Raw genomic sequence first — 14,127 nt, 5'->3', positions numbered from 1 at the left:
GAAGTTCAGGGCACTGCCTACATTGATTTCAGCAGCCAAGCAAATTCTCATATTATCAGAGCTATAACCAGCACTTGGTACTATGATGGTAAGAAACCTACTGTTGACTTGGATAATGTTAATGCCAAGATGCTTCTATTTGGATCCACTAGCATTTTTGTTCACAAGTGACAACCCACATGACCAGTATTGCCTGAAATGGTATCTGATCTGATACAAACAAGACTTATAGCACATTCACAGGTTATGGAATACACCTAACTAAAGTTGTTTTTTTCAGTCTGCCTGTAACAATTGCTTCCACTGTGTGGCCAGTGCTGACATGGCAACTCTCGAACTCTCAGTGCAGCAAACAGGCAAACTGGCTACTTGGATACATCCAGCATCAAGGCATGTGTCCAAGAGGGGACAGACTGCCCTGCCTGACTCCCTGCCACCTGGCTGTTTTGTACAGATTGTGTGTACATGTATTTCATCAGTGCACTGCCATGTCTGGCCTAAAAGTAATCAAAACAACTAACTACACTGACTTTGGAAGTTTGAGCCCACTGGTCACTTACCAAATTTATAATTGGCAAAGTCATTTGTTTCTCTAGTAGAAAGAAAGTGTACAGTAGTAGTCACAGAACATGTTTGTAAAATCACAGCTGTGGATGGGGGGGGGCAGGATGAATAATTGGGGGAAATTTATAGTGTCACGCTAGATGAACAATGGTAAAAATAGTTCTGACATGCTAGTCTTTGTGCCAGAGTGCTGTAAGGTGTGCCACACATTGCATTGATTGTCTGCTACCACGTCATATTACAAAAAAAATGACCTGATTATTATTCCTGAAGCTCACCGTCATTCCCACTGCCCCATATCTGTTGGATGAGTCTATTATCAGGCTGATCATGTAGGCTTTGGAGGAAAATGACATGGGTTACAAATCGTATTTTTAATGTCCCCATAATGACTCCAGAATGGAATTTTGGTCGTCATATTTTATACTTGAAGGAGTCTCCCCGAGTGGCATGATGGTACAGTATCATTGTTTTATGCTTATAAGGGACATGGGCACTCAATTATTGTTTTTACTGTATCCGACTTAGATATGACTAAATGTTTGGGACTTTAGGTGATACTTGAGACTTAAAAGGTCACTGTAAAAAGTGCTTGAATTCTATCAGTTACAATAGATTCCAAATGGTGACAATGGCAGAAATTTCTTTTAACTTTCAAATAAACTTCTCAAACCACTTCTGCAACATAAACCACTTCTCCTTTGTTCATCTGCTCCACACCTTTTGAGGAGGACAATACTTGCACACAGTAGCAGTATGTTTAGCCTTATGCCGGGCTCAGACTACACAATATTTTGGTCTGTTCAGATGGTCAATGTGTTAAATTAGGCGATTATAGAGTCATAAATTATTGCCCTGACTTGGCTGAGAGGCATGACCGACAACACGTTGGTTGGGCTGACTTTTTCTATCGATTTAATCTATTGACTATTTTACCGATTAATCAAAATATTTCCTCCAAAAATAAAATTGACCATTTCATTTGAGTTCATTTTATTTTGATAAACTGTATGTCATTGTATAATGCAGCACAAAACAAAATGTAAACAGGTTTACATGTTAAAGTGCAAAACTGTAGGTTTAAACTGGCTACTCCAACATGATAAAAATAAACACACACTGGCACTGTCAATTAACATAAAATAAGCCAAGATTCTAACCTAAACGTTTTCTCAAGACACTAATTCAATGGTATTTGTAAGGTAGCAGGCAGACGACTTTATGGCTTTATATTAAACAGCTACAAGGACAAAAGATATTAAAAACATCTCCTTACTAATGAATAGACAACCCTGTGATGTCAGAAAAGCAACCCAACGTCATGGTCAGTCCGGCGATCAGACTGGTCAAACGGCTCCACAGTCTGTAAACCAGTTCGTCAACCAAATTATGATTCTCTCCCAGTTGTGTCCTTGCTTGGTTTATACTCACTGCAGCCTTACACTTTGGTCCCAGACCAGTCATAGCGTGCCGTCTTTCACGGCCTGTGTGATGATATCGGGAAGGAGGTGCTGGGGACCAACTTCAGGCAACAAGAAAGTAAACTCTGTGTTTTTAACTAAAACTGGACATAAACACTGTTATGGCAAAGTCACAACCAACATAATGAGAGTGTCCGCATATCAAAGCACCTCAACCTCCAATGCAATTTTGTACTTTATTCAGTGCTGGGGGCTGAGCTACACACACACACACATGCAGAGCAGAGGTGGACAGGATGAAGCGTGGCATTCACACAAAATCTGACAATGTGGCTCCTTCCTGCAGGGTTGTGCAGAGGTGTGTGCTTGTGAGAACAACTTTTATTTGTCTGATGTTCTTGCTAACACCGCTCAGTGTCTTCATTCTCTCTCTAGCTCGCTCGACCACCGTCTCTCTCTCTCTCTCTCTGTCTCTGTCTGTGTGTGTGTGCTTGCGCAACAACTGACAAATCCTACTCATTCTGCCTTTTAAAGACTAATTTAATCCAATGAATCACTTTTTTCAAACTGAGAATTTTGTTTGAGGATTTAAAAAAATAAATATATTTTTAGGGTGATGGCATCATAAAATATGACAACAGACATTCAAAGCTTCTTTTGAAAACCTCAATAAAAGCTTCAAATGTAAAAAAAAAAAAAAAATTCAGTACTGCCCTACATTTTTGTTTATCAAATGGTCAAAATTAACAAGAAAATGCATAGAATTCTGTCAAATAAGGTAACAGACTCATTGCCTTTACTATGTGCGGACTGATCATGCTTTGTGCGTAGTCAACCCCCAAAGGGCCATTTTGAGCCAGGAAAAACCCTGCTGTAAACATTGCCAAGACTTTTCACAGCATAATTAAACAAGATGAAGAATCTGACCAAATATTTGGGGTTAGGGAACTTGACAACCTTTTTTATTGTGGGGGCTTCAGACACAGTCCAGTTCATACTCAAAAAGTATTGAGGTTCAGTACCCAATCATGACATCATCACTGTTGGGTGTGGTAACAAGTGCAACAGACAACACTTATGGCCACACCCAATGGTGATGTTGGGTGTGGCCATTAAAAACAGACTTATCTTGTGACAGAGATTCGATTATAATCCTCTTTACTGAATGTGGCTGTCCTCCAATAGTTCTAGCCCAACGTTCAAACTTTAAACAGGTGCAACCTAATGCTCAAATGTTCATGCCAATCGTGATGCTGAAAAGGAAGGCATGCTAAACTGAAACTGTTAAAATGATTACCAGTTGGTGGGCATTAATTATCATGAAAATAAATACTTGTCTACTGACTGAGTACACTGACTTCACTCTTTCTTTGTGTTTTTGTGTATGTAGGGTTGAATTAGATGTTGTAACCCTTTTCAGCATCTAATGATAGCTTTTCTTTAATATACTGCTTGTTGTACTCGTTGGCCTGTAGAGTCAGAACTTCAGAAAGTAAATCCCCACGATCATCACATTACCACCGATAATAGACAGTGTAGAAACTGTGTAGCAAATTTTGCTCACTTCTTGAATATTAAAGTTTTATGAAAAAAGACTTGTTATGGAAGCTGCATTCTTGTTGTTGAACTTTACTTTCTTTACTAATCGCCTAAACAAGCTTAGCAAGTTACGGCACATCATCCATCTTCCATCTAAGCCATTAATAGGATCTTATACAATTCCTCATTTTCATTCTTGCTTGGTAATTAACTGTCCTGCATGGCAAGTTTTTCTGCATGCATGATTGAAAGAGAGGGTTGTTGTGAGGAATTTGCTGTTTGCCTATGCCAACAGATATTTAATTTACAGTATTATTCAACATCATTCACATCACTTGTAACCAGTTCATGTGTATCAATACTAGTAAGTCAGTCCAGGGTCTGAAATTTGCAACCGCCAAATGCGGGTAAATTGTTGGCAATGGCGGGTAAAATCGTCAGGCCATCCGCGACTTTGGCGGACAGGGAAAACACACAACAGAAAGACACATTTAGTAAGGTTAGCGTATTGTGGCAATCGGCGCCTTTTAAGCACACCCGCCCCAACATCACACACACACCCACCTGTCAGCTCAGGGAATATCTAGGCCGGCGTTTCAAACCAAAATGACGTTCATCTACTCACCAGTGGAAGAGGAACAGTCCGTCTTAAGAGTGATAGCCTGTTAGCTTCCCAGCAGTACACTGGCTGTACTACGGGAGGGAACTCCGGTGTTGTTGGAGAATCACTAAACTTGTCTATTAGACACAAAAAGCATCCCTTGGTTTTATTTTCGTTGGCCAACTTTTGTATTGAAACTCAAACTGAGTAGTTTTTGTTAGCTTGCTGGGATCCCGAAGAGGAGGTTTTTGTTGACATATGGACTCTTGGGGAGATTTGAACTAAGATAAGGACTCATTCATTGGTGGTTGAACTGTGGGTTTTATATTGAGCACTGACTGTATAATATACTGTGGTGAACTTCAAATTCTTTGAAATACCTGGTTAGTGATTATTAAAGGGTCATGTACTGACATGGGTCCTTTTGTGCATGCAAACATGCATGTAAAGTTTGTTTATGTAAATATGTTGAACATTGAATGACAATATTAGCATTAAATGATGTCTAAATTATTGAAATGTTGGTCCTTCTTTTGGAGCATAGATTTCAAAAGTGGCAGATAAAAATTCTGAACGATTTCTAACTCGACTGCCACAGTGGCAGGCAGTGGAAAAAAATTGAATTTCAGACCCATAGTCTGTACATCTGAAATCTGTTTTAGATGTTTTTTTCATCTCTGATGTCTTTTGGATGTCTCTTCTATACTTCAAAATGTTTTATGCGCCATGGTCTAACCTCGATTAACCCCTACTGATGGACTGAAGGATCTCCTGAAAGTTATGATTGCCAACTGACTTTCTTTACCTGGTTGTGTTTTTCTGCTATGTGCACTGGTGATGTGCTCAGCTTCTAGTTGTATTGTCTGGTATGCTGTATTGCTTTGCACCCTTTAAGCTCTTTTTTTTTTCTCTTACTCTGGTCACTTCCTGCTACCATCCATTTCTGAGAAATGTAATCTGATAGCAGTCTGCGTGTGTCCTGGCCCTCCAGTCTGTATGGGCTTCTGGTTTTACAGGATTATGGAGTAACCATTTGGAAGCAATTTTGCTGAAATTGAAGATTATCCCTGTCTAGGGTTTTTGAAAACATTTAGCTATTCATTTTTATTATGGCTAGTAAACATTTGTGGTTGAAAATGTATCCAGTGATTTAGTCATTTGAGGCTGAAGAAAACTACTGAAGGTTGACTTGAGATGTTAAGGTGCTTTAGAGTTTCATAATCTAGATGTTCCTTATTTCATTTGATGGTCAGTAAATTATGTTCTGTTAATGGTGTGAATCAGTTACTCAAAATACTACACAGAAGGCTTTTATGCATTGCACAAGACTGTCTGCATGCTTGCCAAAATCTAGAAGAGATATTGCCTATGAGAATGATGTGTGCTTTTTATTATGTTAGTTCTCTATGTTATAAGGGAATATTAACAAGAACTGTCTCTGGTTTAAAAAAAACAACAACCATGGTCATATATGTTTTAATGTGGCTATATGTTGATGCATTCTTGTGTGCTCACTGCTCATGTGCAAAAGTCTGATTTGCACTTCCTAGACTTATTGCTGTTGTCGTCGTCACGTTGCTGAGGGAGAATCCAGGTGGAGACGTGCGCACACATACATACTCTGTGTGGCTCTGGCTCGCTCACTCGCTCACACACCCACACGAACACACACACAGGCAGTCTGGCAGATTCAGGGTTAAAGGCTTCCATTTTGTTAGGTAACACCCTAATGGTCTGATCTGTCAGTGGCGTTAAAATGGCAGGGGCTTAACCCTTGGCGTTCGGGACACAACCAGTAGGGGCACACACACTCTGGGCCAAGCCTACAATATGAGAGAGAGAGAGAGAGAGAGAGAGAGACAGTGAGAGAGAGAGAGAGAGAGAGAGAGAGACAGAGAGAGAGAGAGAGAGAGAGAGAGAGACAGTGAGAGAGAGAGAGAGAGAGAGAGAGAGAGAGAGAGAGAATTTTTCACTTGGGTACAGTTAGATTATGGCACAGCTAACCACATGCGCTCTGCACCCTTCTCCCTCCCCCAACCATGGCAGCACCTCAGCTGGATCCCTGCCCCCACTCCTTGCCTGGTGAGCACAAATTAGTATAGGTACCGGTAGTCTGATAAAAAATTTTTTAGGCAATATCCCAAAGGAAAATAACTTCACTTTGTGATAGCCTGAAATGTAATTTGAAAATTAAGAAAAAAACAAACACATTTTATAAGAAGGATATGACAAAAAGAAAGCAGTAGCAGTAACCCTTAATAGTGGTGAGTAGTAAGTAATCACCCTGATTTTAAGATAACCATCGCCTGGTCGTATCTACTAGACAATTGGCAGTTTGAGCGATTAATTCAATATTACAAGGGCCCCTTAGCCCCCACAAGAAAAAGAGCTGTCACTGCTGTCTTTTATTGGGCAATTATTATCTATACTTGTATTGCTTTTATTGGATAGTATAATTGTTGTTTCCTCTCTCACTGAACCCTAAGGACACAGTTGAAAAGCCTCAGTTTTTTTTTTAAAATGGCTGTTAATGTGTTGGCTGGCTGGGTCCAGTCCCAGTGGGGAGATCATTACAGTGCTGGAGATGAGAGGCTAGCACGCTACCTGAGGGGATAAGCCTTTGCCATTGATCTGTTCTCTATGAACTACTGGACACAAAAGGACACCGACTGACAATAAAACCTGTGGTGTTGGTCAAGGTCACAAGATTTCCATTTTCTTTCAGGCAAGTGCATCTTATCCTACTGCACTACACACAGGAATGGTAGATTTTCTTCATGCACCTTATTTTAAAGACAAGAAGACTGATGTTAACCTATACAACCCTCACAGAGAAATGCTAATTTATTAAATGTATTGATTTGAGCAATCCTGCTTTGAGGCAGTTACTGTGGAGGAAATTAAACAGCTCAGTACAAACCTTTTCATACATGCATTTGTTTTTGTTTTTTTCTATCTAAGATCTGCTCTGCCCTTTGGGCTTGTTATTCTGAGGGAAACGAGAAACATGCATCTACTCCTCCTCCATAGTCTCCTGAGAGGAACAGACGCAGATCACTAATCACTGTCTTCTTCTACGGTCTCTCTCATCCTCTCCTCATTTTCATTGCTGTTGTAGGTCCTGCATTTGTATGTCAAAGTGATGTATCTTCGTGAGTAAACGTTATAATGTAGAGAATGTTTGCTCAGTGTGTCACCAACATGCAGATGTATAAGTTAATGTGGCTGTGTCCACAAAATTCATGGTTTGGTAGGAACCACATTTGTGGAGTTGTGGATTGGCCAGTTTTCTGTAAAATGAGGAAGACTAAGAAATGCAGAGGATAAAATGTATCACCAGTAAAGAGTGGCTCATGGGCCCTAGGTGTACCTGTAAAAAAGACACTGACACATTTTAGGGGTTGGCGATAAATAATATTGTGAATAAAATAATATCACGATATTTCAGGGTATTTCTGCGACGATATGCTGGACCATAAGACAAAATCCTGAAAAATTGTTTTGATTTAGAACTCACAATAGCTGTTGAACTCTCCTTGCAGGATTTTTGGCTCTCCTCATACTCAGCCGGGTGCTTCTCTGCTTGAGGTGTTGAAATAAGTTTGTTGTATTGCCCCCTTTTGTTGTTACAGTCTTCTTGCACTTCTTACATATTACCGTGCTTTGTTGTACATTTGATCTTTTATAACCAAACTACTTCCATACTACTGAAGTCGCTCCCCTTTTTGGTGCTAACTCCTCCACTGTGGAGCTGGTAGCAGTTACTTTGAAAATCCAGTATGAGTTGGGCTCTACTGTCGATGTCGGATGCAGATAATGTATATTAATGTTTATTGTATTAAATTTGTACAATTTATGAATTTGTATAGAATTTGTACACTAATTTGCACAACAGCTGCGGGTATGATTATATCTTCAGCAATCAAAATGGATGTCTAAAAAGCGAGGGATCCTGGTTACAAAGAAGTGTTATAGAGGCATCTTTATGTGTGTAGGCAGCACATACTCTCCACCAGTCAGTCACCTGTGCTGGTGATGTACACCTGATAACGCAACAGCTGCTACGTTCAGACATATATGTAAAAACGTACCCTAAACTGCGTAAAACTTACCATTCTTCTGTTTGTTTGTTTTTTTTTGTCGATGGTTCAGTTTGGCAGGCCCATTCCTGCGTTCCACATATCAGACAGCAGAGAAAAGGCCGTGGTGACGTAGTAGCGACATATCTGCTCAGAGTTCAGCTTTTTTTTTTTTTTTATTATTCAAGGTGCTTGAATTGCTTGTCCAAAAACAGGACACATGCCATGCAGGTAAAATGTTAGGCACTTACAAAACCTGCAAAATTATCCTGATAGTAAAATGTAGTGTGTATGATGCAGTGTTTTTCTTATGCTTGTTGTGTGAGCAGATCATTAATGAACCTGATTTCAAAATCAGTCAGCATTTTTTAATTCTTGTAATCTGAGCCCAGCCTCAAGAGTGCATGGGCTACATGTGTAGTGTAAATCAAAGAGCTGTAATGTGACAAGGCTGGCAGGCTTGATAGTATGAAATGGATACCGGAGGGGAGTTCTGATCAAGGATGCACAGTAATAGGCAGAACTGAGCCTTGAACAGAACTGCTACTCTGGGTTGCTGAGTCCCAGGCAGCGAGATTTGGGCTACCAGTTCCCTCCAGGCATCTCCTGATAGATTTGCTGATGGACAAGTCAGACTTGTTTGTGAGATTGTAGTGTCAGTTTCATTTGGTTTTACACACTGGATGGAGCTGTGGGAGCACTGGAACTGCCAGGAATGCTACTAGCACTGATTGATTCAGTTGATTGCTTGGTCGTAGAATATAAATTCCTGATGTCCTCTTTCAAACCAAAATGGTTTACGTACGTTTAAGCAAAGGATGCTGTATAAAAATATGCTCCTCTGAGATGTTCTGTTTAAACACATACTGGTTTTCAAACTCAGAGATCTGACATGACTTTTATATTGTAGTGGCTCAACTTAGATAGAGAGAGTAGCTTTGTCTCCATCATAATGAGTTTTAATTTTGGCTCATGGACCTGTATTATACCCATTGATCCCTATGTTGTCTCCTGTCATCACACGTACTCTGAGCAGTGTCTCAATGCAACACTATCTCAGCTTGAAGTACTGATGCCATGTTTTTTCTGCCTTCTAGCCCTTTCAGGTATCACTGTGAATGGCAATGCATAGATAGACTCTTGCGTTTGAAGGCAAGGATCAGATAGGCTCCCATATAGTTAAGATGCCTTCTTCAGATGAATCTCCTACAGTATTTTTTTGTTGTTGTTGTTCACATTTTCGATTGCTCATAGTGTGAGTCTCCTTTAACTCAGAGGTTGTGAATGACCTGTCACACAACAGGCCCTCAGGGCTCATATAGAAATCAAGGTGCTGAATTGAAAATGGGCTACAGTGAGTGGTCGTCCTTCACTGAGATGCAACAATGAGAACTAGTACACAGTCTAGTCTAGTACCCTGTCAATCAGTCTTGAGTGTGTACAAAACACTCATAATCACAACATATGCATTGTTGCTTAGCAGCAGTGCATCCAGCACATGAAACATTGGATTCATGATGCCATCCATCTCTTCTGGGACAAAAGTAGCCATATGGCTCTAGACCTGAAACTTGCAACCACAGCCGTCCTAGTAACGTACAGCTCTGACACTGCACCGTCCCAAAGGGTAAAGGGCCATTTTGTACCTGACACGGTTCACTGCCACACCGTTACAGCCAGAGCAATGTGCAGCCACCATTTCTACAATCTTACAGGGTGAAGTATGGTTTCTAAAGCACTGTGTGTGGTATACGGGTATGCACACATACACACCAAAACACAAGCTGTCATCTCTGGCAGATAGATAGCCTTTGTGTCCAGGGATGGTACAGCAGGGCACATCTGTCCTTGCTGTGTACTAGAGCAGGGTGCATTTTAGGCTCTACACTCTCAAACACAGACCTGAATGTTTTAGCTGTGTTGTAGTTGCTTTATTTTGGATGTGTTCGTTGGTTTAGTTATTTCTAGCATCTCTTAGCTCAACATCTTGCAAATAAAACTTAGTTGAATTCACAGATGTGAATTGTTAGAACAAACTGCAGCCTTACTGCAGACAGCGATTTGTTGAAATTGCTGAAAAGCAGTTTTATTTTCCTACCTTACTTTGCAGTTCTTTCAGTGCTTTGCTTTAGAGACAAGTTTTTCTATACATCAGATTCCTATGGTGAATTATGACCTTTGTTGGCTTTTTAATCTTTAAGCCTTATAAGACAACATAGAAAACATTTTAAAATGTTTATTGTGTCCACCAATACTGAAATAATGTTTTTAAGAATCATTTTAAGAGGATCAAATATCATGAAAGGCAGGATTTGGATGAGCAGCTTTTTATGTCTGTCAGCAGTTGAATCTTGACTGCCACAGAAGTTAGTCATGTCAGTGATGCATCCGCCCCCCGTTTTCTGGTAGACACGTTTTGGAATGTCCGAAGACGACATAATTTTCTCCTCCTTCCCTCCCTGTATGGGACGTGCCTGTGGCCTCCCCGTCTCTCTCTCTCCCTTCTGCCACTCTGTCTCTCCAGGGGTTAAACCTGCGCCTTCTCTCAATCGCAGACCAGTTTGAACCGGATTTCAGGGAAGCGCTTTTTTGTCTCTCGTGGAATCTTGGGATAGGGTCATGTGGATCTGTGATGATGGCACGTTGGACTAGGAAGACCTTGAGTCTGCTTTCTGAATCATCAGATATACAAGAATGTGTATATGGATATGTGCACTTGGTATCAGCCTAAATCTTCAATTAGGCATCATATCGGAATTTTTAAATGTGCAGTAATAGACATGTGCTCATACTCGCATTTTTATGACAATTATTATAAAATGTTTATTCAAGAGAGTCTGAGATTGCCTGTTCCATAATGAGTGTATGGCCTACATTGGTGTGCTTGGTGTGAATGTTGCACAGTGTTGGTGCCATTTTTCTGCTGTGTAATAGGTTTTCCCAGAAATCTTAGTGAGTGAGATTTGGGTCAGCATCTGGGACACTGGCAGTAGGACAGGAGACGCCTGTACACCTCAGGGTTGGCCCTTTTTTATACAGCTGGAAATATCAGCTAAATCAAACATTGTACATTTTCATGTACACGACTCAACAACAAAGTGTGGCCGATATATAATGCTGTTATCAAAACAAAGAAAAGTCATGTATAATTTCACTATTCCATGCACATTAGAATCTAATAAACATGGTTATCTCAGCCAAAAACATGTTATTTTAGATGGCATTTTTATTAATTAATGAAATACATTGGTTTATGCTGTCATTCGACTGCATTATTCTATACATTATAATCTATTTAACGCTAGCAAGTAACTGTTTAAAATTAGATTTCTCATTTAGGATGGGAGAAATGTGTTAATATTTAAAAAAGACGATGACTGAGGAAATGTAGGCAAACGTTTACAGCAGGATGCATCAGAGTTACAGTACAGGGCTCGACTCTAACGTTTCCACCACCTCCCCAAAACTCACAAGGGGGAGCGCTAGCGCTTTCACAGTAGCCACACTGACAAGGCTGCCTATAGATGTGTCTGCAGACACTTTGTTTATCGGCCTTGTGAGCCCAGGCATCGGTCGATGCTGATAATCTCAAAATGCCGGATAATCAGCCGACCAATTAATCAGTCTATCACTAAAACAAACACATTTCGGGTTTCTTTATTTTTATTTTGTACTGTTGCCAATGCTGCTACTTTATATTTCATATAATTAGATTGTGCAACCAAATCTGCACTGGTCTAAGTCCCTGGTTTAATGTAATGGCAATGCGTGGAATAAAATGTGATTAAAAGTACTTGAAATAAGAAGACACTGATTTTCACATAGAGTAGGTGGGATTGATTGAGAGCTTTTGTTTCAAGTATCTGCCATTTAAACCCATTTGGTTTAGCTTCCTCAGTCACTTTGTTGCCTCTGACACAAAGGCAGCCTGTCAGGTCAGTTCTCGCTGTAGAGCTTACACCTAGCAATGCTGTCATCCAGTTTTATTGTTTCAATTTTAAATTAAATTGAGGCAGTTACAACTTTGTGTTCCCTGCAGTGGATGCAGCACATTGTTTATTGCAGACACTAATCGTACCTCAGCCAAGGTAACTCGACCAACATTTCACAAGATGTATAGGACTACTTCTTTCCCATTGGACCTGTACTTGTCTTCAATATTTTCAAATCAGATTTCTGGGTTTCCTCTACTGACATTAGATGTACTGAGCATTGTAGATGAGATGAGATGATGTGTATTTTTCTTAAAATAAAACTCAATAGAACACTTGATATTAAAAATGTATCTCATTTACTGTCCTCTTTTGCCATAGTACAACATTTACGCATTACTATGTGGTTGTTATGGTAACATACTTCATTGGCAAAAGGCAGTTCTACAAGGAGTTAACTCAAAGGAGCCTGCCCAGTAGTGTAAAGCAGAGATTATAATACTAAAGTGTGCAGTACAACATGATTAGCCTAAATCATGAAAAATAATATTCAGTTTGAGAGTTGCTCTGGTGAAAGCAGCACTTTATGCTCATCTAAGTAAAACTTCTGCAATTGACAATGAGGCTGTTAGTCTACAGTAACAGTGCACCCTAATCTATCTACTATCCAAACCTGTACCCTGCTTTCTATTGTGAATCTATGCATAGTAACAAGTTAAATTATTTTGCTTATGTGTCTGTGTTTGTTTTCTGTTTTGTAAATGTATTTACACTGTTACTGTTTGCAACGGTTTCTATCTTCTCTCTCTCCAGGGTGAGAGCAGCCATGTCAGAGGAGGCAGTGCGTCAAACACGCAGCCAGAAGCGGGCTCTGGAGAGGGACCATGCAGCTCTTGCTGAGTCCCCAGGGGATATGGACAGTAAACGGGTTAAACTGGAGAAAGGTGATGAAGCTGGAGCTCCCCTGGCCCTGGTGGGATCTGGAACTGAGGGTGTCAAGCTAAAGAGTGAACAGACTGCAAAGGTAGCAGCCAGCATCCTAAAAGCTGGGGAAGTGAAGGCCACCATCAAGGTGGAGGTGCAAACTGGAGACGAGCCTGTTGACATGAGCACATCCAAAAGGTGAGACAAAGACAAATAACACAGGGTTTATTCATTCACAGGCTGTTTTTGTTTATTGAACTCTTGAAGTAATATTACTGCTTCACAGTGTTCATGCATAGGGGCTGAGAGCTTGTTGGTCATAAAGAACATAATATTATTCAGTTTACATGATAGTGTCAAAGTCAACACTAAACACTTTGCCTTAAACAATTACATCTACTCCTGTACACTGGGCCTCAAGATTGCAGTCAACCAACTTTGTCCACAATAAACCATTTGTAAGTACTTCCAGCTGGACAAAATGCACCATAATCTCCTTACAAACTAGTTTGTGTCTGTGAGGGTATAAAATGCAAAGAATAGTTTGCTGCTGTATTTCTATTTGGTTATGCTTAACTGATGTTGAATCATATGGGTGAAAGGGAGGGGATGTGAATGGCAAGCAGGACTTCACACAAGCTGACAACTGAGGCACAGTATTTGTCTGCATTTTTGCGTATGAGTTTGTTTAAATAATCCTAAAGAATTTTTCATATACTGTAGGCCTTGGATTTCATGTTTGCATGTACAAAGCGTGGTTGTGCATACAGATGGGTCTATTGGAGTTTCAGGTTTCTCTTTAACTTTGCACTAGCAAGTGGTCTGACAGGAGTCATACAGGAAGTTGCTGTGTGGTTGTCGACAGCCTGCCCCCATTTTGAAAAGTTTGAGACTCCTGAGGCCTGGGCTCCATTTTCTCCCACAGCAGCACCTGAACTCTGCCTCACACTTCACACAAAATGAAGGCTATGTGTCACAAACTGGTTCCAACTGGCCGTTGCCATGGTTTCCACATTGGAAGGAGCAGTTGGAGGAAGGAGGGGCCAGGAGGGGTGGTGGGTGTGTCA

The 14,127-nt window shown here is 40.4% G+C and overlaps 1 protein-coding gene across 1 annotated transcript in view; it reads left to right on the top strand.

Annotated features, from left to right (window-relative positions):
* gatad2ab (GATA zinc finger domain containing 2Ab) overlaps nt 1-14,127 on the top strand; it is a 28,477-nt gene that overhangs the window by 5,443 nt on the left and 8,907 nt on the right. The window contains exon 2 of the mRNA XM_044199301.1: nt 12,950-13,258. Coding sequence (XP_044055236.1) covers nt 12,950-13,258 — 309 coding nt within the window. The remainder of the gene's footprint in view (nt 1-12,949; nt 13,259-14,127) is intronic.

The sequence above is a fragment of the Siniperca chuatsi genome, linkage group LG6 (assembly GCF_020085105.1).
Source record: "Siniperca chuatsi isolate FFG_IHB_CAS linkage group LG6, ASM2008510v1, whole genome shotgun sequence".
NCBI lineage: Eukaryota > Metazoa > Chordata > Actinopteri > Centrarchiformes > Sinipercidae > Siniperca > Siniperca chuatsi.
The sequence above is the reverse complement of the archived record's forward strand: the minus strand, read 5'-3'. Positions and strand labels throughout refer to the sequence as shown.